Source organism: Dufourea novaeangliae, unplaced genomic scaffold (genome assembly GCF_001272555.1).
Source record: "Dufourea novaeangliae isolate 0120121106 unplaced genomic scaffold, ASM127255v1 scaffold168, whole genome shotgun sequence".
Classification (NCBI taxonomy): Eukaryota; Metazoa; Arthropoda; class Insecta; order Hymenoptera; family Halictidae; genus Dufourea; species Dufourea novaeangliae.
The window spans coordinates 773,343-799,790 of record NW_015374062.1 but is presented as its reverse complement, the minus strand read 5'-3'; the positions used below and the strand labels follow the sequence as shown (position 1 = coordinate 799,790).

General features: G+C 34.0%; 2 protein-coding genes across 2 annotated transcripts in view; one reads left to right on the top strand and one right to left on the bottom strand.

Annotated features, from left to right (window-relative positions):
- Nucleotides 1-1,878: 1,878 nt before the first annotated feature.
- LOC107190226 (ubiquitin-conjugating enzyme E2 N) lies at nt 1,879-3,962 on the bottom strand. Its single transcript, XM_015578997.1, has 3 exons — nt 3,704-3,962; nt 2,420-2,680; nt 1,879-2,223 (listed from the first exon to the last, which is right to left on the bottom strand). The coding sequence occupies exons 2-3, from the start codon at nt 2,662-2,664 to the stop codon at nt 2,013-2,015; spliced, it is 456 nt and encodes a 151-aa protein (XP_015434483.1). The 5' UTR covers nt 2,665-2,680; nt 3,704-3,962; the 3' UTR covers nt 1,879-2,012.
- A 1,316-nt stretch (nt 3,963-5,278) lies between these two features.
- Nucleotides 5,279-26,448, top strand: part of LOC107190213 (S phase cyclin A-associated protein in the endoplasmic reticulum) — a 32,840-nt gene continuing 11,670 nt past the window's right edge. The window contains exons 1-11 of the mRNA XM_015578983.1: nt 5,279-5,317; nt 5,404-5,627; nt 5,695-7,070; nt 7,164-7,918; nt 7,987-8,467; nt 8,537-8,719; nt 8,947-9,198; nt 9,278-9,718; nt 9,961-10,070; nt 10,372-10,495; nt 15,679-15,842. Of these exons, the coding sequence (XP_015434469.1) occupies nt 5,417-5,627; nt 5,695-7,070; nt 7,164-7,918; nt 7,987-8,467; nt 8,537-8,719; nt 8,947-9,198; nt 9,278-9,718; nt 9,961-10,070; nt 10,372-10,495; nt 15,679-15,842 (4,097 nt within the window). The 5' untranslated portion in view covers nt 5,279-5,317; nt 5,404-5,416. The remainder of the gene's footprint in view (nt 5,318-5,403; nt 5,628-5,694; nt 7,071-7,163; nt 7,919-7,986; nt 8,468-8,536; nt 8,720-8,946; nt 9,199-9,277; nt 9,719-9,960; nt 10,071-10,371; nt 10,496-15,678; nt 15,843-26,448) is intronic.

The window sequence follows — 26,448 nt, the reverse complement described above, 5'->3', positions numbered from 1 at the left end:
AGATTAGATTGAAAAGATTTATTATAATGTTAGAAAGTCCTTGAACATATTCTACATCTAATAAAAAGTCTCCAATTTAAAAAAAATAAAATTATTGGCTATTATGTAGATATAAATGAAAGTTCAACATTTACGTTTACAAATTCAACAATATATGTACATATGTATATGTAGTAAATACACTGACAAATCGATATTATTGTGTAACATATTCATAATAACATCTTTATTACAGGAAATGATCTACATTTTTATTTTTGGCTAAAAATAATCTTGGTAAACGTAAGTAACGTTTAAATCCAGTTGTTTATATTAAAAAAAGAAATCTTCACATTAAAAATAAAAATTTGTTAGAAATATACCACACAGCATTTTAATTTGTCCACTAAAAGTATTAATTATAGACAAACTAAAATACTTAATAATAATCGTTATAAAATTAAAAACAATTAAATTAGAGAAACTTGTAGGAAACACTAAGCACATACATAACTATAAAGAATTATTTTAAAAAAATAATAAAATTTGATAATTTGTTTTGTGTACAAATAAATGAAAGTAATATTAAATTCTAATTTTTATACAGCAACTTCTTTATTATTAACTAAACATTTCAACAAATGCCCATTTAATGAGACAATTCATTGATTCTTTGCAACTATCCGCATTGTATACTTTTCCATTCAAAAAAATATACTCTATTAGTTTCATATTTTACTTATCAGTTACATTTTCCAAAAAATAAACAAATTGTACAGAAGTATTAAATTACTTAAGCATAATAGAAGTTAAATATCAGAAGCATGTGTAATACAAGTGAGTTTTGAATGTATTGTCTATTTTATATTTTATATTACCTTATCTATTTAATCTTCTTTTTAAATATTAGTAAATTAGTAATGACAAACAATATTTTAGTTCAGCAAGCAATATCTTTAGGAATTATAATCGTTCAAAATACATATTCATTTTCTTGCTTAACTTCCTGTTTTCAAAGCATGTAAGTACATGTTTGGGAATGTTGTAAACTACATATATAATACAAATAATAATGTTTTTAAAAAATGACTGCTAACACTCTCTGAATATTTTTTAACTATAATTTGTTTAAAAAAATGAAATAAAGACTGCAGATTCTCACTTAATAGTTTATATTTACACAATAAAAATATCGATTAACAGGATTGTGGGAAAAATGTTTTTCAGTTCTAAAGTTATTTAAAAGTTACTGTAAATATGAAAACAACTTTTCCTCATAATATGTTAATAAATAAGGTACTTTAATATGTGAAAGTTATTAAAATAGATATACAATTTAAAATGGAACTTCACGGACTTGAAAAATTTCAATATTTTTGTTCGCCTATAATTTCAAATGCGTAAATGTAAATAAATGTTATTACATTCATAAACTAATTCAGTTACCGCAGTACTCTTTCGCGATGTTGAACACTCGCGTTAACGATAAATAAGTTAGGATTATCAGATAATTAGTTAGTAGACATAATGACATAGAGAAAATTTAATATCGATATAACATAATAAACGACTCAGTAATTTTTTTTGCTTCACGGATACGTTAAGGTCCCAAAATGAGAGCTATAAATTACTGACAGCACAAGCCATTTTGTAATTCAATATCAAAAAAGAGTTTACGCAAGACACTACATTCATTTACCTCTAATACAAAGGTATATTTTTAAGTAAAAACTAGTAATACATTAAAATTATACCTTTTTGCTGAAGTTGGAATCTTCTTACAATTGATCTGTTTTATTGTTAGGAGATTCTTTACAAATCTGTCTGATGAACCAGTGAAGAAATCTAAATGACATCTTTGTATTCCCCGCAATATAGAAAATACAGTTTCATTCTGTTTACTCTTACAAAACTTTTATTATTTTTATAGCAAATATGGACATAAGTGCAGGATATGCTGCTCGTGCGGGTAATGTGATCAATAAACCGGAAAGATAGGGGTAATGTCACTTTGCATCATGGATGATCTGAGATCAGTTGTCCATAGCATATCTCCGAGTCCACTCTTTGGCATTACGTATCGCTTCGCTTTCATTTACTTTCCATAATTCAGCTACATCATTTGCCAAGGGATCATCAGGGTTTGGAGCACTTAAAAGTGCTTGTATTGACAGTAAAACTGTCCTGATCTGAAGAGCAGGACTCCACTTATCTTTGAGAATATCCAAACAAATCCTGCCCAATCTATATAAAAAATGAAGGAATTTTTATGACAAAGAAGACATTTTAGTTTTATTTTTCAAAATGATACAGTAATGCAAAATATTTTCTTTAAATTTGAATTTCACTTGTAATTTAAGGTAGTAAAACAATAAAATATACAAAGTAGTTTTTATGCAATCAGAATAAATTAATAAAAAATAAATACATGGATAAATACCTGTCTATATTTGGATGATAAATTTTTGTAATGAATCTAACTTTAGGAGCAGACATTGGGTAGTCTTCTGGTAGAAACAATTCAAGTTTAAAAAGTCCACCTTCAAATGGCGAATCTTCTGGACCAGTTACAATTACATGAAAATACCTAGCGTTTGTATCATCTGGTACAGCACTGATACCAGGTACTGGTTCTTGCATCAGTCTCTGCGTTTCCTTTATAATCCTTCGTGGAAGAGCAGCCATGTTTGATGGAACTTCCCTAAAAGAAGGTTTCTACACTTCCTCTAATTTGCTTTTAAGTTAATATAAACTAAAACATTATTAACATAGTAACTAAAATGAAAGACGCATAAACTAAAATACAATTCTCTGTGATTTATTATTTATTGGACAAAATTATATTTATTTTTATCAAATACAATTGCTACAAACTTATATTATGATACTACCCATAAGCAAGCACTATGTACTAATTTCTCAAAGAAATAAATCATAGTAAACTAGAAAGAGTAATAACTTAAAGAAATAGACTGCTGATATAAAATTATACATTTTCTACTTTATTAAGCATACATGTAAAATCATAAATCAAAATGTAATTAGTCTTTATATATAAAGCACACATAACAAGAGGAACAACTTATTATGTAAAAAAAAAATGTGAAAAATCAGAAAGATGTATGTTCGAAGTTTACTATAAATGTATGTGCGTGTAAAATTAAATTAACATACTGATATTTTTACTAAATTCATAGTATAACAAAATATACAGATACAGGCATGAGTTAATAAATGACTAACAAAGTAAATGTAGGTTACCAAAAAATGGTGTGTTTTATTTCTATAAACATAGTATACACTATGAAAGTTTTAAAATTTCTGTACTACAAATCTGTGAAAAAACCGGCAATACCTATGTAAGTGCCGATGCACCATTAATTGACAGTTTGTCACGCAACGTGAAACTCTACTAAAATAAATAGGTACTTTGTATTGGTAAAAATAAAATAAAAGTTGGAGTACAAATTCTTCCGGTGGTTATTATAATCAATAGAACGACATTGAATGGATGAACTGGAAAACAATGAAAACATAATATTCGAGATCTCTCCTTCAATATTTCCGCCAACCTCCAAAGCTGGTATAAGACTTTTACATACACGTAAACAATGAATTTGTGAACCGAGTTACATATCATATAAATTTTAACTGTGCAAAGCACCCCAGTTGTGTAAGAACGTCGGAAATATGACTGGTTTACGTGTAGCCGTAAAATACGTACGATTATCTGAAAATATCCCCGCGTCACCCCGCAAAGTCAGGCAGATCGTCCACCTTCTGGTGTCCTTTTCTTCTAGAAACCTCGAAATCGATTTTTAATTTTATTTTCGCAGTTCGTCACTGTCTCGTGATAATCGGCCTCCAAGCCGACTTCAAAAAACTGCTTAGGATCTATCGTGCAACCCTAAAGGAACACTTTAACGAAGTGTTAATTAAATTTCCACACGTAAATGTGCGCTACAGTCTTCGCAACCGCTTCTCGTGATTCATCTTATCACGCGTTGATGGCGCTGGACGCGAATTCACTGCGTAAACCAATTTAACAATTTCTGGAAGAAACATTTCTTGGCATCATCGTACGAAAAATAGAATTCTTACACTCTTAAATTCACTTAAATCATGTGCGCTTACGAGCAGAAGAATTCTTATGCAAAAGCCGGATTAATTTTATTACAGTTATAGTTTCCACCTTAATATCGTTTATATAATAGATTATAGATGATAATGTTTCATATGAAGTTTATTAAAAGACAAAAATTTCATCTTAAACCAGTTTGACATTATATTGCTACTTGCTTAAAAATATAAATTCAAAACTTTTATTATTTTTAAAAAATGTTCCTTTAGTAGTACTGGTATTTTAAAAATTTTGATAATCAATCGTATATAAATGATATAGTATAGATGTACAATTTTTTTTATAAAAAGTTATGAGAAAACTATATTTCATTGGATATTCATACGTCCATGTATATACATTATTACTGACTGTACTTTTGTACAATAAAAATTCAAAGAAATAAAGGAAAAATTAGAATTAAAGTGCTTAGGAAATTGTTATTAATTTAAGAGCAAGAAACTTGTATATGTATATATATTCGAAAAGGAAATGGGTAATCTTTACTAGAACAATTCTTAAAATGGAAAAAGCACAAGATGAATTTAAGAAAACATCATGATTAATTTATTTTTAGAGCTAATCGCATCGCTTGATATCGTGGTTGCATTTTTTAATGCAGCAGTGTCAGTGCAACCAACAAACTATCGCGAAACTTAGACGATATTTGTCATGAAATGTATTGTACTGCTATTGAAATGTCAGTTCCGTATTTAAAAACGATAGTTCGCTATTTAAAAACTGTTTGTAATCAACCGATGTTTAATATTTTGTAATTACTATTCAGCTATAGTAAGTTGTATATTAACTACATACAAAACCATTGTCATATGTAATTTCAAACTTACGGAATAATGACACAGACTGTATAAACACAAATTTATTCGCATATTTTGTTGACAATTATTAGTACCTATAATGTTCTTAATATGTCATTGTTTACACATTTGAACTAATGATTGCTATTTCTTTCATTGCTTGGTATTTAATATTTTAATGACAGCCGTATAACCTCGAAGCTGTAATAAAGTACAAATTGTTAGTTTATTAAAATAAAATTGATGTACCAATATTATATATGACTTGTTTATCTTCTTACAGATATTGTTTTCGTTTTTATGTTTTTATGGACAATAACTTGTACATAAAATACTTCTGCTCATATTTTCTATAAAAACAATGACTTGATAAAATTTGGCTGTCAGTGCATTATTGATGGTATTATACTTTCATTATATTAGAATGTTACACTGTGTGCATGACTATTATAAAAAAAAATACTATTAGATTGTCGCATTTTATAGAAAGTTATTAAGAATGGCTGATGTACGATTACTTATACAAGAAGAAGGTCGGGCAGCTAGAAATTTGATAGCTTTCAATGTACCAGTTGGAACAAGTAATACCGAGAAGGTGACTAAAAAACCACCTAGTGTGCCAAGAATATCACAATCGAATACAACTAAAAGATCAATGAAACCAACAACCAGAGTACGATCAGCTTCTACTGGTCGAGATAAAAAATCTGGTAAGTAAAAATGATGAGAAAATAGATCAAATTGAATTTATTATATAGTTTTTTCTCTTTATGTCAGAATTACAGGCAAGATATTGGGCTTTTTTATTTGGTAATTTGCAAAGAGCTGTTGATGGCATTTACCAAACTTGTGAAGAAGATGAAAATATTTCAGAATGTAAAGAAGTGATATTAGTTTTAGAAAATTATACAAGAGATTTTCATAACTTGATTGAATGGTTTAAGGTAAAATGGGCTTATGAAAGTTCGCCACCACCCTTAAGGCGTACACCGTTAGCATGGGAAGTTAGGAAAACATCCCCTTGTCGCATCTGGAATTCAACAATGATTCCAAAATCCACTAGTCCTTTGCAAAGAATGAGTCCTACAGAATCAATGTGTCGAAGTCCTGTTGATCAAATTATTTCCGAAAATAAGGCTATTACTATTGATGATAAAGTAAATTACATGAAAACAGAACCTGCACACAAATTGATAAAAGATAATAAAAGTAATGTTACTAGAAATAATTCAAATTTGAGTGAAAAGTCTAAAAGTCCAACAGACAAAATAACAAATCAGTCATTGATTAAAGACAAACTAACTTCAATAAAAGTAAATAAAGCTCTTGTAAAACATGTAGTATCTGCAAAAACAAGTAGTAGTGTTGTAACAGATCAGAAAACAAATGAAGTTTCACCTCGTGATCTGAAAAGTAAATTGGACCCTAAAACTGTTTCAAAACCAGTTAAAAGTACATTACACAATAATACCCTTAAAGTAACAGATCCTAATGTGATAGTAGAGAAAAATGAACAAGTAATTCAGAATGATAAAAACATGCAATTAATTACTTTTACATCAACAGAAAAAGAACTTTCTAAATCTGCTTGTGTGGATAATAAATTGAATGCTCAAAATAATTTGCAAGTAAAACCTCTAGGTCCTAAAAATGATTTGGAACTGGGAAAAAATGAAATTAACGCTAAAGTGAAAAAACAAAATACTAAGAAGAGTATTAAATCTATTGGTATAGAAAATGTAACAACTGAAAATAAATTAATAGAATCCAATACTGTGGCAAAAGAAAATAATAGTGTCATTGTAGTAAATAAAACCATACAGAATGTTACAAAAGTTTCAAATAAAGTTAATCAAAAATTAAAAGGACAGTCCAGTGCAAGTGATAATGTGAATAATAAAATTGTGGCCAGAAATGTATCAGATACGTCATGCAACAGTACAAATAAAGGATTGCTTAATATACATAAACCGGCATATTCTACAGTATCACAAATGAAGGCTACCAAAATAAAACAATCAACTCTCTCTGAAACTCCTAAATTTATTCGAAGTAAAACAACATTAAGTGATAAAAATACATCAACATCAAATAAAATTAAACCTGGAACATCCGTAATAGTTAGACAGCGATTTCAGACTCTTGAGAATAAGGTATTTAGGATTGACTTTCAATCTGTTAATATTTTTGACTTTAAAACATTTTAAGTTAAAGTGTAATGTATATTATTTATGTATCTTTATTAGATTTCAGAGCAAAGTTCATTGAGGAAAGATCAGTGTAATAAAGACATAAATGGTTCAGTAGAAGTATTGACAAAACAAACAGTAACAGTAAAAACAAAAGAAGAAAATGACGGTTGGCAAACTGTTCGAGGTCGTTGTAGAAGAGGAAGTACTCACAATTTAGATATGTCTACAAGATTTCATAAACCAAGTACTGCTACATCATTACCAGCCTTATCTATTGAAAGCCCATCAGAAAAAAATAAGAAAAAATGCTTGACACCAGATGGCAATGGTAAACAGAAAAAGAAATGCATTGTAGAAAAAGAAGGCAAGAACATATGTAACGAGGTAGAAAAGGTGAAGGGGGAATCAGTTACAAGTCTTACCATTAAAGATAAGGTGGAAGAGGTTTTCAAGAATACAATTAATTTGAATGAAATAAACTCTACATCAATGATAGCAGCTATTTTTAAAAGTGATGCAGAATTACTTGAGAAACGTATACAACAATTTATGGCTGCACAAGCAGAAAGAGAAAGAATAATTTTAGAAGAAGAAAGAAAGACAGAAGAAGCTGATTCTCAACGATCGCAACAGCTATCAGACGAGGAAGCATCATTGCATAGGCAAATTTTAGAATTAGAATGTACAGAAACTGATGTTGATACAGAAACTGATGAAACTGATGGTGAAATGGTCCTTGAAATAGAGGATGAACAAGAAACATCTCCTATTGCAGTGCCTGATGACATCAGTTTAGGTTTAGAAGATAGGTGCATATCATATTTGTTACTTTAATTTTCCTTTTGCTTTAAATTGAATTTAATGTAAATGTTTACAGGTATGAAAATATATTAGATGGAATGTCTTGGGCAGAATGTGTAGATACCCTTGCTCAGTTACGTGCACTAGTAGCTCGTCACCCTGGTAGGGCTTTAGAATTGCATCAAAAGCTTTCATCTCCATCACGAAAAAGGTCATTACCTGAGACACTACGAAGGTACCAAGCAAAACAAGCTTGTGCACAACACAAGCGTCAAAAACTGTTAATGGAAAAGTCTCAAAGATTACGGGAATTGTTAAACAAAGTGAAAGACGTTAAGAGTGCAAAAAATCAATTGATAGAAAACAAGAGAGTCAGAATGGAAATGAAATTAAAGAGGGCAGAAGAAAACAGAACACAGCATCTACTAGAGGTAGTAAGAAAAGCTCACGATGAAGATTCCAAGTTGAAGGAGATTGCATTCATTAATGAACTTGAAGCACAAAATAAAAGGCACGATTTCATGGCGTTATGTCAGGAACAAGAAGAAAGATTACAAGTATATTGCATAAAATTATATCTTCGATAAAAAACATTAGTGATGTATTTGTAATAATCTAATTTATAGGGAATTCAAGAAGAACGTCAACGTCGACAAGAAGAAAAAGCTGCCAAAGAAGCTGCAGCTGAAGAACGTAGACGTGCTTTAGAGGCAGAGAGGCAATTACGTATTCAGAAAATGAAACAAGCTCGACGCGAACGTGAAGAACGAGTTGGTAAAATGCAATTAGAAAGAGAAAAAGAGCGTCAGGTAATCATATTACTTTGCTAATAAACTAAAATTATTACTATTGCAATGTTTGAGAAACTGAAAATATGAGTGAATAAAACTTAGTGCATTAAATGATTCTTTCGGATGTTGTAAAATACTGTTGTAGCATAACAGTATTGTGTTTGAACGGTGCGTGTCGTGTACGTGTGTGTATGAGATAAAAAATTTACATTGCAAGTCATTTCCGTTTAATATTAATCTCGTAGGAACTTGCAAGAGAAAAAGCCAGAGATCGAGAAGAACGTTTATCAGCACTGCACGCAGCTCAATTAGCAAATCAAGAAGAATTACAAAAGAAAATAGCTCAGAAACAGCAAGAATCAGCTAGGAGGCACGTTGAGAATATCGAACAGATTCGACAAAGGGCAGTCGAATCTTCGATATTGAGGTCAGAGGAAGTTCCACCTACCCTGAAATCGTATCCTACTCAGAAGCAATGTTCTTTATGCGGAACAGTTGTAAGTTTCATCCTTTCAATTACTTTCATTTACTATTGTGATTACTTTGTAATATACAGTACTGTCTTACTATTTGTAGATACCGAACGAAGTATACCTATTAAGCCATTTGAAGGGAAAGACACATCTAGAAGCTGTACGAAGTACGTATGATGGTCGGGAACCATCCCGCGACGAATTACAGCGTTTCAATATCTCGCAAATTCGAGATTTACCGATTTCGGTTGTCGATAATAATAATTCAAACGAGATTAAAGCTGCGAAAGAAAAGCAGAAAGCATTAAAACGTCGATGCAGAAAAATGAAGCAGCGTATGATTTTACGCGGAAAAGAGTGGGAAGATAATCATAAGGTCGATATAAATCAGTCCAGTGAATCAACAAACAAAGCGAAGTTTCGTCGAAATTTGAAGGAATTAGATCGGTTATACAATAATCACTCGAAAACTGCGTGGTCAAGCGTCGCCATTGCTGCTTTGGAACGTTGTTTAGGTGAAATAACAAGAGCTTTTTCAAAATCGGTAAGACATTGCTTTTTGATTGCAGATTTTTATAGAGAGTTGTTTTGAGAATGTTTGAGTATATGTAGTATAGTGCTAATCACATAGTCGGATAACTATGACACTGTGTAAATATATAAAATAATAATGACTACTAAACGACTTAAATAATGAGGCAAAGCATTGGAACAAAGTTATTAAAATATACGTACATATATGTAATACGAATTTAAATGTAACATATTGTTAATATAATGTTTCAGTGTCCGTTCGATCAAAATGCATTTAATGGTTTAAATGGATTTGATGTTTTAACAAGTCTAATTAGCCTGGGGTTACAAATGCAAAATGCATCTCACAATCTACCAAATAAGTAAGTATTTCTATTGGTCTTATATATTTTTATCGTATTATATATAATTGTAGAACTATTTTATTCTTAATTTACTGTCTAGAGATTTATTGACTTTATAGTACTTGAAATGATATGATTACCATACAGTAAACTATTTAATACATTAAACATTGCGTGTTTTATTAGTTAGATGTTGAAGGATAGTACTACTGTATTAAATATGTATTACTAATTCCAAGTTGCAAACGTTTAACGGAATTTTATTATATTTTAATGTTTCAAATAGGAATTAAAACGAGTTTTACTTCATATGTTTCAGGAGTGTTGTTTCTGTGTGTCGAGTGTACAAGCTTAGTGTCAGCGGGAATGACTCCAACATTGAAGCCGTTTTGTCCAGCAACAAAATTCTGGTCATCCTAGATCTTTTGCTTCAACATTTAGAGGTATGTTTATCAACATTGCTTTTTCTAAACTTGATCATTGAAATTGTTTGTTTAATCTTGAATATGCTGAAATTGTACATTATGGTAACAAAGTCTTCGGGAATTATACGTGATCATGTGTGATACAAAATTTTTTAAATTTTGTTTATCAAATACATTTAAAAATTGTGTTTACTACTAATAAGAATTGATAACTTCCAAACCTGGTACAGTGTTCCAATTTATTCAATTTTTAATCCGTTTTGCGTAAATAGTAAACGTACACTGTTAGTAATTAAACAATTATTAGAAAAAATGCATCTCCAAAAGGACTTCATATGTTAGCTTTATGTATACTGTAATTAATTATTAATATGAATTAAGTAACAGGACACAGGACTGATAGCTAAACGTTACTTTAAAACGCTCTCATTTACAGTAAAGAATATTAATATAACAATAGTTGTAGTAGGTCGTTGAACTCGCCTCGACAATTGCTTACATATAATACAAGAAAAATTATAGCTATCAATTTAAGAAAAATTCATGGTATCGCTATTACGTGAAAATCATTGCAAGTTTAAAAAATCTAATTGAGCCCTTCTATTGCGTAAAAAAAATAGTGAAACTTTATCATTTTCTAATTTCCCTACAAATCTACCACTTCTGACAAAAACGCTAGGCAGCAATAGCGCGAACACCCTTTGTATAAATTTCAGAAAAATAGGTAACTTTCGTTACCTGCTGCATATTTGCATGTGCATACATAGAATTTGCCTCCTCCCCTCCCTTCCCAGAGTTACAAAATTTTTGCGTAATATTTAATATTGCAGTATAATTTAAAACACATACATTTTCAACGATTTATGGCTTTAAAAATAAAATAAAGTGTGTCTGGCTACGCACAGCCTTTTTCACTGTGGCAGTCGATGTGTTAATGTTTTTGCCCCCTGCCCCTGAAATTGAAATAATTCGATAAAAAAGCTACGTGATTTTGAAATTTTATTTTAAAAAAACTGTGATTGTAAATTTGTATTGGATGCAACGAGTTTTCTATTTTATTCTGAACCCAATAAAATATTTAACAGAAGAGAGAAATGTTTACATTTGCTTTGATCTATATGAATTACTTTATAAGATGTAATTTTGCATAAAAATCTGCGGTCTACTAATAACCGATCCTGTTCGACCACGAGTAAACCACGAATCTACGCAGCAGCGACGCACGAGCGGATTTCTTGTCGCTTTGCCCTTTTTTCGAGCTCATTTCGAGGTTGGTAAATAAACGAAGGCAAAGACCATCGTGCCTGTCCTGTCCGACTTGTCAAAATAAGGATTAAGGGTCTTAGGGCTGGCTTCAGTTCTTTCCCCGAGCACGAGTCAGTAAGCTGGTTGCTGGAATCCATCGAAGAATTTCGGTTGTAAATAGTACACTGTGCATATACAGGGTGAATCACGCAACTGGAACAAACCATATCTTCTTGCAGGTTGTACCACTGTATTTTAGATGTTTATACGTTAGTGTAAAAAATGTTTGGTGCAGTCCTATTTTTTAATTAAACGGATAATCTTTTGTTGATATGTTGAAAGTAATCGTTTGTAAAAAATAGTTTACTAGATATTTTGACCAATTTGCAGAAAAAAAATTGTTCTTTCAACCACATTTTTCAAAAATTCTTTATTTCCTCGAATTCTTCTCATATGCGCGTTCTGTTATTTGTGTGTGCTACACACAAATTATTTTTCGCTGATTAAATTATCATTTATTTGTACTTGTGCTCCCTTCTAATAAAAGAAAGGTTTACTTATATTCAGTATTATTCCTCTGAATAATTATTAATAAAGTAATGGAATACTTGTTCATAAAGTAAATATAAAAGTTTGAACGTAATAATATTTACAGTGGTCAGCTCTTTTTGGAAACTGCAATTAGTCAGAATATTTTTCTGTCATTATCGTTCTTTAACTGCTGTGTCGGTCTGGAAATCGCAACTCTGAACATTTTTTTATGGATATGGTTTCTTTAGGTCGGCAGAGAAAATCCTGTAGTGGTAAAACTTTAATGGATAAGTGAAGTGTACAGGGGGAGAACGAGGTTGAAAGTAGAAAAGCGAGGTTGAAACGCACGTGTTCCCACTGACGTATCCATGGAACCTTAATTTTCCTAAAATTTTCTAAGATATTTATCAAATATTCTTCTTTTTTCCTCACGAACATTATTTTCTGTGGTATCTTGTATTTCATTCTTTACAAAAATATCCTACCGTTTCCATTTCTGACTCGTTTGTTCATAAACTGTTCCACTTCTAATCATTTAAAGAATAATTAGATTGGAAATTGCATGTATTTATAACATATAGGAATACGTGAAATTCAATGAAATGCAAAATCAGATTTAAGAAATTTTTTATTCCATTCACGATTCAGTAATATTCGTACCAAGAGAAAGAGCTCTTATCTCTACGAATTATTTAAAAAAGAAACTTCATCTTGCATAAAGATTCACCAGTCTAATTACAGAGTTCTTTCTCAAACAATTCTCTGTTTCTTGCTAAAATTGTGCATGCTCCGTCATTTCCCACATACTTCTTCCTAAAACATCCACCTCCCATTATTTTCCTTCTTCGCAAGAACATCCCTTTTTTTTTAATTACCTCTTGCTACTTTCACAATTTTCCGTCGTTCCCTTCGTTATCGTTTTCGCAAACACTTTTTGCCAATCCCCCGTTTCCTCTGCACAAACAATTCCCGAGGCTCGCCGTTACCATGCAAACCCGCCCAAAATTCGGCGATACGTTCGAAGTCAATCGTATCGCTCGATGATCCGTCGTCGTGTTGTAACCGATCACGCGAATCCACGCGGCGTGGCCGGTGATTTTAGGATCGATTTTTCACGCTTTGTAGATACGGCACTGGCGCCTTCCTTCTCCCGTTCCTCCCCCGGGAATCCCCCTCCACAAATGCATTAGCGGCGAGAGAGCTTTTAGTGACGTCACCCACGCGTGCGCGCACACACATAGCCTATGTGTGTGTGTGTATTTGTGAAAATATATACATGTCGAGAACCCACACGGGTGCACACGGGAATCGGGTTATACGGTGAAAGGAGCGTGTGTTCCATGCAGAATGTGCGTGGGTACTTCTGTTGCCGCTTCCATCAAGCTCCGTTTCGAGGACCCCGACCTAATCTTTTGTCTCGTCCTCCTATCGGCGCTTTTTCAACAATCTCTCTCTCCACACCGTGGCTCCCAGAATTTCGGATCTGCCTCATATTTTTTTATACCTGCGCCGCAAGATGCACCTGGAGAGATTTACAGCTCTCCCGAAACTGGCGTTGCAATCTTATTATAATAACACCTTTGCCTCGTGGTTTTTAATTTTTTAATGCTTCTATTTGGTGGTGAATAATTTCGCCAGAATGGATAATAATCCAACGGTGGGGGGATGTAGAGTGTGAATTCAAATTTTCCAGTTAACCCTTAAAATCGGGGGTTGAAACCCTTCTGAAAATAATTGTTTCAAACTGTTGTACAGTAATGTCTTCATGAGTGCGACGAACTCGAGTCCGCTTCGCAGCATTCGTGGCAAGGCGGAATGGTTTTCAGCCCCTAATAAATTTGTTTTAGATATAGATTATAATAGTGCTTTCGGTGGAATTTATGTCCAGTTTTAATTTACTATACATTTTACAGTATACATATATACTATATTATGATAAATTGTATTGTATATTATTTATGTTCCTGTATTATACAACCTTAATAGTGCTGGTTGTTTTAATGTTGAAAGCTTAATTTCATTCAATTCGGACCACTGACACGAAACGTCTGGTGAGCTATGTGCACGAGTCCAACAGAGAATGTCTCATGAAAATACGACTTGCTCCTCTATTAGATAGTCCAGGAGAAATTACAGTTTGGACCATTGCACAAAGGAATCGATTGTCCTGTAGGGTCCGCGAATGCTTTTCAATCTCGTCCGTTGGCGAAACAAATTTACAGTTTCCCGTAAATCGTTCAAGATCACTGGTCCCCCTCGTGATTTTGCCCCTTTTATTCATTTTTTTTTTTCACCGATGCATACGTACGGTTCTTTCGGAGGCATAGTGAAATTCGATGATTCGGGACTGACTTGATCGATCGTAAAAAAGGGAAAATGTCCCTGTTAATTTAGGCGATTCGGAATCGAAAGGGTCGAACGCAGGCAAAGCAGATTTGGTTTCCCGAATTACTTGCTTCAAAAAGTTGTTATATTTGATTTATTTCTGAAAAAGTAAGAATCTATATCTTATCTGAAAACAGAAAATTCGATTTTACATGTACGGCTTTCACTGTGGAAAATCTTGTTAATTTTTATCTTATCGTTATACTTTCAGTTACACGTCCTAGTATTAGTGTGATTACACAATAATGAATATGTAAAAATATTATTCGTCATATTTTTCAGTGGTGAATCTGTATTGGATAATTATGGAATTGAATTAATATTGGACATTTATTAGGAAAGTTTATCGCAAAAGTAACTTTGTCATCTGTGACCGTCACGGCACTTAATTTATTGCTATTATTTATGAAAATGAGGAACTCGAGTGACATAGTCCATCGAAATTTTTTATTTTTCAACTTAAAATCAACTCGACGACTGCAAGAATAAATAAGCTATCAGAATCGATCGAGCAGCAGAAGCTTCGCGTTAAGAGCTGAATCACGCTAAACTGGTAACAAATTTCGTGGCCGAGGTAACGGGTTCGTGGAGCCATTTTTGTCCTAAAACTTAAACGAATACGGAGAAACGTGAGCAGTTAAGTGTTCCTCGAAGGACCTATCGAATCGGAGACGCTTAGGGGCCATATACCCCAGGATTCTTATCGGGACCTTTCGACTCGTTACCTCTAATTTAGCATTTTGAATGTCTCCTGTATGTGTGCGACGTTGATCGCCCAGTCCAGGAGACCTGATATCAATGACTCAACGTGCCAGGAATTCGTCTTAGCCAGCATCCGAGCAATCTTTAGTCTTGAAAACAGACGACCACCCAACCGTTTGTTGGAGTCGACAGTACAATTTTTGGAGGAATCGGTTCGACGACGTGGCTTTTAAATATCCGCAGTCTACTTATTATATATTAGAATATACATGGTTCATTCTTTCGCTTGCCAATTGACGAAACATCATTGAAGAATAATCAATTTTTTGTGTCAACAGACTCTGTCGAAGCTGGATGACCAAGTTCAGGTACAGGAAGCGTCTGGTAACTCGAACGGAAGCGGAATCGTAGCTAATAGCCTGATGCAATTGCTGTGCAGTCTGATCCCGGAGGAACCCTTTGAAAAATCGTCGTTGCAGACGCGAGTCCAAGATATTTCCGGGTGAGTATCTAAAGTGCATGATGGATCCTGATGTTTTCGAGTTATGGGACCTTACAAAAGTCAATTTCTTCCTTTAGTATCAGTCACACTTTATGCGCAGATGCAATTCCTTTTCACGAACGAGAGAGCTGTTTAAAGTAGTGGCGCGTATAAGGGGACAGATGTCATAAATGTTTCTCCCCGAATTAGGAATTAGGCGAAGTATATAGAGTAGAAATGGTGTACTAGTACCATTTATTTATTTATTTATTATTAGGTGACTGCTAAACAGTTCGTTTGTTTATGAAAACGGATAAAAATTCAGTTTTTTAGGTGTATTTTTGTTTTCTTAATGATTTTTTCAATTGTTTTTCTCTTAATTGTTTATACAAATGGAAGAAACAAATATTCGTACATAAGTAAATATTTGTCTATTGACACTTCACCGTGAAAATTTTCGCCGCCAATTCTTTCTGTTGCTCGAACAACACCGGACGCGATTCCTTTGATGGCCGACAACGAGAAAAAAAACTTTTAACACTTTGACGCGCATGGACCACCCCTGTAGGAAAACATGACGACTCTGTCACGCGAGTTGAACTTAATACGCGAGTCACGGGAAAGTGACAAGTTGCAAGCTGTTTTCTTTGCATCCACCGAGATATCCGACCTTCGCTGGGAAGACGCGTCGCACCTGGATCAACTTCCTCCTCCGAGACCCCCCAACATGTCCGTTAATCCTTTCCTACTTGCGCCAAATTATTTTCTGGCTTTTATCTTGCGTAATTTCAACTTTTCTTTTTCCATCTCCAATGAAAATCTCGATCATTTTTTTAGGGGCGAATCTTGTCTCCTTGAAATTTTTAGTCGTTAGAATTTCAAACGACAAAATATTTTGCTCATCTGTTAATATCTGAATTCGGAAAGTATTAAGTGTAGGTAAATATTATGGTCGTTTTTCCGACTAAAATCGTTATTAATATTAGGGAACAATTAATTGCATCTGTTGCACGAATCGAACGATTTTACCCCTAGGTATATTTGACGTTTTTTTTCATGAATGAAAATTATTAACATGGCTCCTTCCTTTGTTCCAAAATTATACAGTGTACTCTACTCATTTCAAGGTACTATCTAGCATAGCAATAACATCGATTGTGTTAAAAGCTATGGTTAAGTAAGGTAGAGAAATAATTTCAGTTAAATTCAGCCATTTCCTCCATGTGTATTAAAATGTGGATATTTAGAAATAATTTGCATAAAGATGCATCTCAGTTTTTGCTAAAAAATACTTTTTAAAAACATCTTCGAAGCGTCGTTTTCAAATTTAGTATAATAATTATGCAGTGAATGTAACGCTTATATTTCAATGAAAAACGTGCGTAGATTCTATTTTAATCTGCAGAAATTTTCGTCCGTGTAATGTCGTAATTCGAACACTCAAACCATACAACAGTTGTAGGTTTGATTCTGATTACTAGACTATGATTGTCTGAACCTAGTATCCATAGATAAAAATATGTTAGAATTTCAGGAGATTTTTATTTTATTTTGTTACACAGAATGGCATCACGGCGAACGTATTGATCAATGGTTCGTTTACTGTTGCATCTGTATGTTTTGAAATCATTATATTTGAAGAAAGATTAAGCAATACAGTCGACAGGAATTGAACCATTCAGTTGTCCGTGAGTTTGTTTATCTACAATTAGTACCGAACGGGACCGGTGGTCATATTTCATCGCCTCGTGAATCTGCAAATTTCAAGTTTACTGACTGTAACGTCCAATGTCTGAATAATGAACGACCGAGAAGGCGCGATCAGAATGATTGCCGGCCGGCCGCCGGTAGTCGAATTATTATGATTAATTTCCTGCCGATGCGAGAATGGCCTAGTCACGATTTTTACTCAGCGCCCGGGATTGCTTTTCGCTCGTACCTTTAAAGTGCGCAGATGTCTAAGGGCGATCGATCATTTCGTACTTCGTAATACGTATTTGAGAATCGTTAAGTGCATTCACCGTTGCTCCACCCTAAAAAAAATCTGTGCGCGGACGTGTGGTCTCCTTGTGTATCGTGATCGAGATTTTGTCATGGTAATTACACCACTGAAAACCGACATTACTTTTTCGCTAATAGATAATTAACCAACAAATAATACCAAAAAGTTTGCGTATTTAAGTATCAATGCTTATCTTCTACCTGGACCATTTATGATTAAAGAAATGTGCGGGTCTGTGTATGTTCAGTATTATTTTCTTACGCTCCAGCAAGAACAGTAAATGGCCCTATTGTCGTAAACTGGCGCCACAAAGCGGAAAGCTTTCTGTAACACGTGCCGTTGTTTCCATTTTTGTTCCTACATTTTTACTGACACACCCGCGCCGCGATGCACTCAAAGCTACTACGAATTTTAAATGATATGTTATTGTGCAAAAGGAGTACGCTTTCTGTTGAAATATTTCACCGAATGTTCCACGTAACTTTGTTTTCTGGGAATGGTATCGGTGTGCATTTAAATCGAAGTGAAGGAGAAAGCAAGAGAACATGAAAATTAATCGGTTGTCGCGATTTTTCTTCAAATGAAAAGTGGTAGGTATAACAAAATAATTTGTAGATTGATTTAAACTGTGGTAGATTATGTAAACTTTTATGCTAACAAAATAATGTTCAAGTTCATTAAAAAAGTACAAGATGATAATTCTTACGATAACAAAATAAGGTCCTATGAAAGACCAACAAACACTTTCGTTCATCATTTGAACATGTCTAAAATCGTGTCAAATGCAATACCAGTCATTACACGATTATTTTGTACAATTGATTAAAATACATTGTACAAAAGTGGGAGAGTAAAGGAAAAGAGGGAAGGGCTTAGTTTTCATCTTAATACAATTGGGAACTCTCGGAGACGACGATAATCGAGGCTTAAGTGGCAATCGACGAGGTAATTGCTAGAGCGCTTCTAGAAAAATCAGTCTTCAAACACTCTTATTATTAATCCCGATGAGTTGATCGAACGAACGTTCCTCTGGGCTCATTTCCTTTCCCTTTCCGAGATGTTGATACTGTGTTAATCGAAGTAGGATCAACCTGGCAATTGGTAATTTACTTATGAGACGCGTGCGGCCCGTTTCGTAGTATGTATTACTCTTCAGATTCCCCTTGTATATGGAATGAAGAATGTGCCAAGCTATTGTTTCTATTAGGTTGCGTCTACACTATATAACATAACATGTTGTATAGCAAAGTTATAAAACTTGTTAGAAAAACAGGTTTCTCATTGAAGCACAAGTATTATATTCATTACATAATTATTATAATGAATTTAATGATGACTCTTGTCATGAATAAATAAATTTTTCAGCAGAAATTGAGATGCATCTTTATGAAGATCATCTATAAATTTGGTTTAAATGTTCATGTTTTAATACACACGGGGTATATGGCGAAGTCTAACTGAGATTAATTCTCTACCTTAATTAACTTTAGTTCAGGAATATTTTCAGGAACAGCGTATATACTTCTAAAGTGAACAGAATTTCCAAAGAAAATAAGAAAAAGATTTTACAAAGGTATCACTTTCATTATTCATTTTTCGTCGCGTTAGGAGTTTAATGTTGGAGAATTTAGAAGTATCGCAACGTTTTAATGGAGGAAATGAAACTGTGTCAATTTGTAAAATCGTTACCCTCGTTATACTAGTCGATTTCTCCCTTCGGTGTAAATCACAGTTTACTCTGGTTAATTGGAACGGCCGCGACAGGAGCACGAAACGTTTTCGGTTTTCGTTTCTCTTTGAAATAGAATTAACCGAGCTTCCCGATCAGCTTATCGGCATTTGCGTCTGTAAATGTGCTCCCTGGATGCTTTAAATTAAATATAAATACAATGTTTGGAGTAAATATCGCTATTTGCGTTGTCGTACCATTTCGCTCGTAACATTATTATATTCGGTTGTTCACGTGACAATTGTTACTATTAAAGGCTAACACACGAATGAAAGGTTCGTTATTCCGGCAAACTGTCGTGACATTTGAAAACTTGTTCTGTTCAGATATCAGAATCTCCGTTATTACAATCTTTAGTTAATTAAAGTACGAGGTTTTCTGAGTACGTAAACAAGCTTGTTGAATGGTGACATTTGTTTCTATTTCATGAATTTGTAACATTGTTACTGGGCTGAAATGTAATTCCGACCAGATTGCGAATTTGATGCATTTATGGCCTATGGGGCTTTGTGAAATACAATGAAAGACAAAACTTTTACTAAATGCAATAAGTTTTCTATTCTTTTCTGACTCTAATAAAATACTTACGAGAAGAAAGAAATTATTTAATTTGCTTTTACCTACATATATGAATTATTTTATAAAATGTCATTTTGTAGAAAAATCCGCAGTCTATTAATTACACAAGAATACAAATTCAAGATGTGACATAACAAAGTTACAGTTACCTTTCATGATGAGTACTTAGGATCGAAATAATGTTACGAACTATTAGTGACTGTGTCCACTTTATCGCGAAAATGAAAAAGTTGCGTTTCAGTGCGACACGATTAAGCCGGGGAGCCCTGCGAAACAAAATTACAGCGGAGACGACAACGGTTCCTCCTTCGTCGAAGGGCGGTGCAAATCTATTTTATTAATATAACGGCGCCGCTGTTTGATCTGATAACTTCGTTTGGTCGTTCAAAAGAGCATCCTCCGTTTTTTCCCGTGCTTGCCGCGGCAAAGGCCCTCCTGTAAGCCATTTTCCCGTGGGCAGTTTCAAAGCGTTGATTCCTCCTGGTCCTCTTTGATGATTATTGAATTAATAAGAATTTACTCGTACAGTACTTTCGACGTAACAATTCCCGATTAGAATTATACCCGCCATGATCGTACAGTTTTCTCAGAAAATACTCTTAAGGGTCATTCCAAATGTCATTACTCGACCATTCTTAAAAATATAATTTTTTTTGCAATGATTTTTCGTTTGCACGTAAGAACTGTATTTGTGTCGTGTGGATCGTCATTTGTTGTAATTTCGGGGGTTTTCAGAAATTAGAATATCTCAGTGTCTACTGATTACAGTAACATGGGACAGAAAGCATATTTTTCAGAAAAGAACAGGCTTCAATTATTGTTCTATACACTTTTATCTTAAACCTAACACCAATAACCAAAATTTGAGTTTAGTTTGCAAGTTCTATTATTTAGAACTGCCATTTGGAACTGTCCTAAAGCCAATATTAGAAACGCAAAAAAAAGCAGAATTGACCAAAAACATGTTCGATAGAATTCGAAACAGTAGCGCAGGAAAATTTTTCTGTCCAGTGAAAAATCTTCCTCCCGGCCACGTAAAATCGAATAATCTTTTTGGATAAGGTCCAAACGACAACGCTGCACACCTGCCACTGAGAAAAGCTTAGAAGTTTAGGCGGGGCAAAATCTAAAAGTGAGACGGAATAGAAAGAGAAAGGGAGAGGGAGAGAGAGAAATCGTTAGCGGTCGAAGGAGAAAGGGGAAGGAAGAAAAAATATCGCGGGGGGTGAATGAGCGAGGCGGGTTGGGTACGTAATCTGCTAATGGACTCTCTCTCCTTTGCTTCCTCTCCCTCTCTTTCGTCGTCCAAATTCACCCTCATTCGGCGCACGGTTCCCTCCAGCTCTCCTTCGACCCTCCTAGAGTCGACTCGACTCGATTCATTCTCTGATTCTGCGTTTTTTTTTCTTCTTCGCTCTGTTTTACCCGCGTGTTGCAACATATTCCAACGCTGGACAGAATCGTATTTGAAGAACGTACAGTTTCGCGATTATAAAACGCGAAACTTGGACTCTGCTTTGACTTTGTCGTTCTGGTCTCTTTGGACAGGCGATTTTTTATGGATAACGAGTGAAGAGAATATTTATTGCTGTTTAATTGAAGGCGTCAGATCAGTTTAATGGTGGAAAAATACCGAAAACTTTTTCCCCGTATGTTTCATTACCTTACACCTAGTTGACCTATGTCCGCCATACTGTGATTTGTTTAAAAGATATTTATATAAGAACACTTTGTCTTATTTTTCTTCCGAAATTAGTAGTTGCGTTTGCATTTGCGTTGACTGCCATTTGGAAGCTTTAATATTCTGCTACTACGGGAAGCATTTTGAAAACAATGTCATCCACACTTGCTTTTGGCTCTGTTCGCGGTCCCGTATATTTTCGGTTTCAGCAAAATATGCTCCGGAGTTAAAAGCTTTGTCGTTCGTTTGCCAACCCACCGGAAGAGATGTGCAGAAACTCCCATGGAAAATCTCATTGAAATTGGTATATAGAGTCAGTCCACGCCAAATCGATCATTTTTTACGGTCAGTGTCGGGACTCTTGATGGAATTGAAATATCCTAAGGTCTGTGCGACGTTGGTTAGACTCGAAGATACCATTTCACCATATTCGACGTTCTTATAAGTATACTTGTCATTTTTTTCTAAATAACAATATCGATTTTATATTAATATTTTATTTAAATGAAACCGACCATTTCATTCTATTCCCTTCGCTATCAGTAGGAACATTTTTTACATTCAGTATTTTCAGAATATTCTTTTTTTAATTTTAGTTAGAAGGGATCAGTGACATCGAATGGTATCGGTGAATTATTCACTGGAATAACGTAATCGCAGAATGTTAGGATCGGATGATTCTATAATAGACAAAAGTTCGAACGGTTTGGTCAGAAATTAGGCAGCAGATGTACTTAAACCATCAGCTGGCCTAGCGCGGCCCGGTGTTTGTGATTCACTTTCGTCAATTGCCAACTGTCTTGGGATCGTTTCTCATATTTCAACGCTGTAGACCCGCAGATAAGAGAGTCGTAAGTCTCCAGAGTAATTTTCCCCTTTTCCAGTTTTCGATAACGAAAATATACCACTTTAATTGGATACGTATCATTGACTTTGTAATTCCGAAAAATGTAACTCTGTGAAGCAAAAGTGAATTTTTTTTTACATCTTTCTTAGAGAGTTATAAACCAATTATACTTTTTTTTTTATCTATTACTAGAGTGCGGATTTTATGTACCAATAGCATTTACAATTGTTATGTAATAAGTTATATTTACAATAAAAAGAATATTAAACGGATTTTATCATGGTATTAGCGCAACGGTAAAAAAATTACGGCAGTCAGTACATTCAGAAATTTCTCCAAACATTCTCATCCTCTGTTCTATGAGTACACTTATAATTTACCAGAAAAATGATCATGAATAATGGCGTGAACATCCTGCACACGCACGTAAATCATGCTGATTCCAAAGTAATCGAATAATTATGCAGCGAAATAGTTAAATAATTGACAAGAGAAAATCTCGAACGAGTCGTAGGGATCCTGTGATAATAGTCAACGACAGTAGTGACAACAGTAATGGGAAGCGGCGGGATTGGAGCGGTATTTGATCAGGCTGGATAGGGTCGTGAGTAGAAATAGGCAACGGCGGCTGTTCCCGTTCCCATTCAGCTAAGTGCCAAATTTTACTGCTGTCTATTATTCTCCTGTAATACTTCTTGTTGACAGAGGCGGTTCTAAACGAGACGTGAACAAAAAAAAAAGGACAATCGGACGGCGAGTTCATTCACAAGATATTTTCAGTGTTCTGGTTTCGTAGCCGAGAGTATCAGTTCTGTTATTTAAAATTAATGCAGGTTGACGTTTTTGCACGGGTCGGATAATGTTCGGTTAAAAGGCTACTTTATTTTCGAGAGCGGAGACGAATTCTGTGTTTTTTTTTTTTTGGACGGTATACTCGCGGATGAGTTTTTACATATTTTCTTGTTTAACAAACTCCATTAAAGCTGATGATACGTTGTTACCATTTATGTGAAATTTCAGGAATGTTTTGCAGAATTTCGAACGTCAACGTGTACGTATGATAAATACAAGAAAAAGGGATCCATGTTAGCGTTGTAAAAAGTGACGATTTATTTTAGTAATATTTACTTGTCATAATGCAAAGTTTTATGTTTGTCTAACTAAACAAACGACAGAACATTTTAGAAATTCAGAAATTGACTGATTTCTTCACTTTCATATCGTAATAAAAGGTGCAAAAGATCTGAGAAAATGTATTGTCATAACTAGACTGCGGATTTTATGCATTTATAGCGAATATGATTATTTAAATCTTAATATACAAAAATAGTTAATGAACTTTGATGAGGTATTTCATTTGCAACCTAATAGTATCCTTAATAACGTAATGGAATTTCTGTTTGATACCAGTTTTTGTAAAATAGACAATAAAAGTCTATATTTACATAAAAATTCATAGTCTAGTCATAACATTTTAATCGTCGTTGTAAGAGTCTATTGACAAGTCATTTTGACTTGCTTGGTAGTTCTAGTGTTAAGTAGAATTGGTATACCATAAGTAGAATTAGAAACGTCAGTGGTGAACTGTCGGGCCACCGTGTGCATTGCTGTCCTTCTGGCTCCGACCTGGGGGTAGGAGTCGATTGTGTGTATAGAGTACTGGGATTCACCTCATCCCTCGAGCTACCGAAATCCCGGCGTGAATGCATTACGCGTCAACGAACTCGGAGTAGCAATATCCTGAGTTGCTGGTTGTCAGAGTATGGGGATTATAATACATTACCAATTCGACGAACGTCTCCGCCATTTGACCTTGTTTCAGACTTTATTTCGTGTGCCGGCTTCGTTCATTGGATTTCGAGTACTCTATTGTTCGGCGACGCGTAGCCGAATGCGATTTTTATTAAACGCCCTCGCGAGACTCGACGCGTTTTTATTCATTTTGTATTCCTTTCCGTGCAGTATTTGGAATACGTCGAGTACTAGATATGTTTTACGAAATACGAGAGAAGAAATGCTCTAGTTTATTATTGCACCCTTTCTTCGCGTTATCTCTGTTACGGTTTTCAGGTCCATTTCGACCCAATCACGTTTCTTTAACAGTATGACGAATTTATAAACTTTTTCGATTTTACTGTAAGAGGCTAGCCCACATTGGAGCTTAAGAATGGAAGCTATTTTTGTGCAATTTTTTTTCTAATTAATTTTTCATTTAACTTTGAACAAAATACTGAGATCATAATTGATTCTTCAGAATGAGTCTGTGTATAGACGATCACGATAATGTGCTATTTCTAGTAAAATAAAAATATGGAATATAACTTTATTTCTTCGCCTTCTCATCGATTAAACAAGCACGTGAGCAATGCCACGCGAGACCACGGTGGCACACTTGTTACAATATTTACAGAGTCGTCGTCTAGATCTACCCCTGAAACCGGCCCCCTGCCTGCCGTTGACAAGTGTCTCCAGCTACCGAATTTCAGCATCCCCTATCCGCTCTTCACGTTTCACCCCCTAGCACCGATATGTAATACATAGAAAATACGGAATTGTACATTTTACATATACGTTCGTGGAACAACGCGTAAAAAATATTACGATTAATTTTACTTGTTTATCAAGCAGTTTTGTAGTTCCGTCCATTCAGGTAGTGATTTGAAGTTTTGTTGATCGTTTCAAATTTATATGAGAAATAGTCGGTGACACACACTCCCGTCCATAAGTCACCCCACACTTATGTAACCAATTCTTCTAAATTTTGCAGATTGCAGAGAAAATGTATAGAAAATATAAAGTATAGAAAAAGTAGAAGTCTATAGTAAATCTAGAAAATGTATAGGTATGTTTAATTAGTGTGTTCATATGATGTAGGAATATTCATCCAAATGAATCATGGCACTTTAACAGACAATTTTTAAAAATAATTCTTCCCTGATGCCACTCAAATCAAGTATCTATGTTAAATATCCTCATCCTGCGGAAAAAAGGATTAATTACTGAAATTGCTTCAAGAAGTTGAATGTGTTTTTCGATTTCTATTTTGCTCAAAACAATCAAGTATCACAACACTGTGTTAAGACATGATTATTTACTTTTGCGAACAATTGCAGTGTTGGAATTAAGTGGCCATTCTTCGGCATGCCTGTTCCTTTCTCCGAATTCGATGATACTCCACTGTCGTTTTCACACTTTCGCCATTTCGTTGCGCAAACATCGTTCATTGTGAACGCGATGGATGGCACTTGTGCCAGACGTTCCTTCCACTGCTAGAATAGGATCTTATACGAAAGGGTCCATGGTGGTGAAAAAAATCAGTCATTGGAACAATGTTGAAAAATTCTAAAAAAAAATTGTAAAGAAAATAAATGTGTTATAATCTTAGTGTGAGATATTTCTATACATCATGAATCAGTTTGCAATAATTTGTTAGTTTGTAACACCGTATCTAAATTGAATAGAATCAACTAAAAGGAAAGATGCTTTTAAATGATATTTTCATTTAGCCTGTAGAGAGACACAAACATAAATATAAGGATAAATATAAACATAATACTAACATAAACTTTAAAAATTTTGTAAAATGCAAACATGTATGTATGTAGTATTAACATTCTTTTTTCGTCAGGAGTTAGGAATAGATTTTTCATACTTTATTGCCAACTCTAATTGATAGCAGATAAGTACACAAAATAATTTCACAAAACTATGTCCTCTTCGTTTGAAAACACCTTTTTCGTCGATGTACAACAAACAGAAAACAAAAAGTTAAAAAAAGTGACACATACG

What these genes read in the sequence shown, in the direction of transcription:
- LOC107190226 (XM_015578997.1), bottom strand. Translation starts at nt 2,664, where the DNA reads ATGGCTGCTCTTCCACGAAGGATTATAAAGGAAACGCAGAGACTGATG. An exon ending in TATCATCCAAATATAGACAG is followed by an intron (nt 2,224 to 2,419) that starts GTATTTATCCAT and finishes TTTTTTATATAG; the next exon opens with ATTGGGCAGGATTTGTTTGG.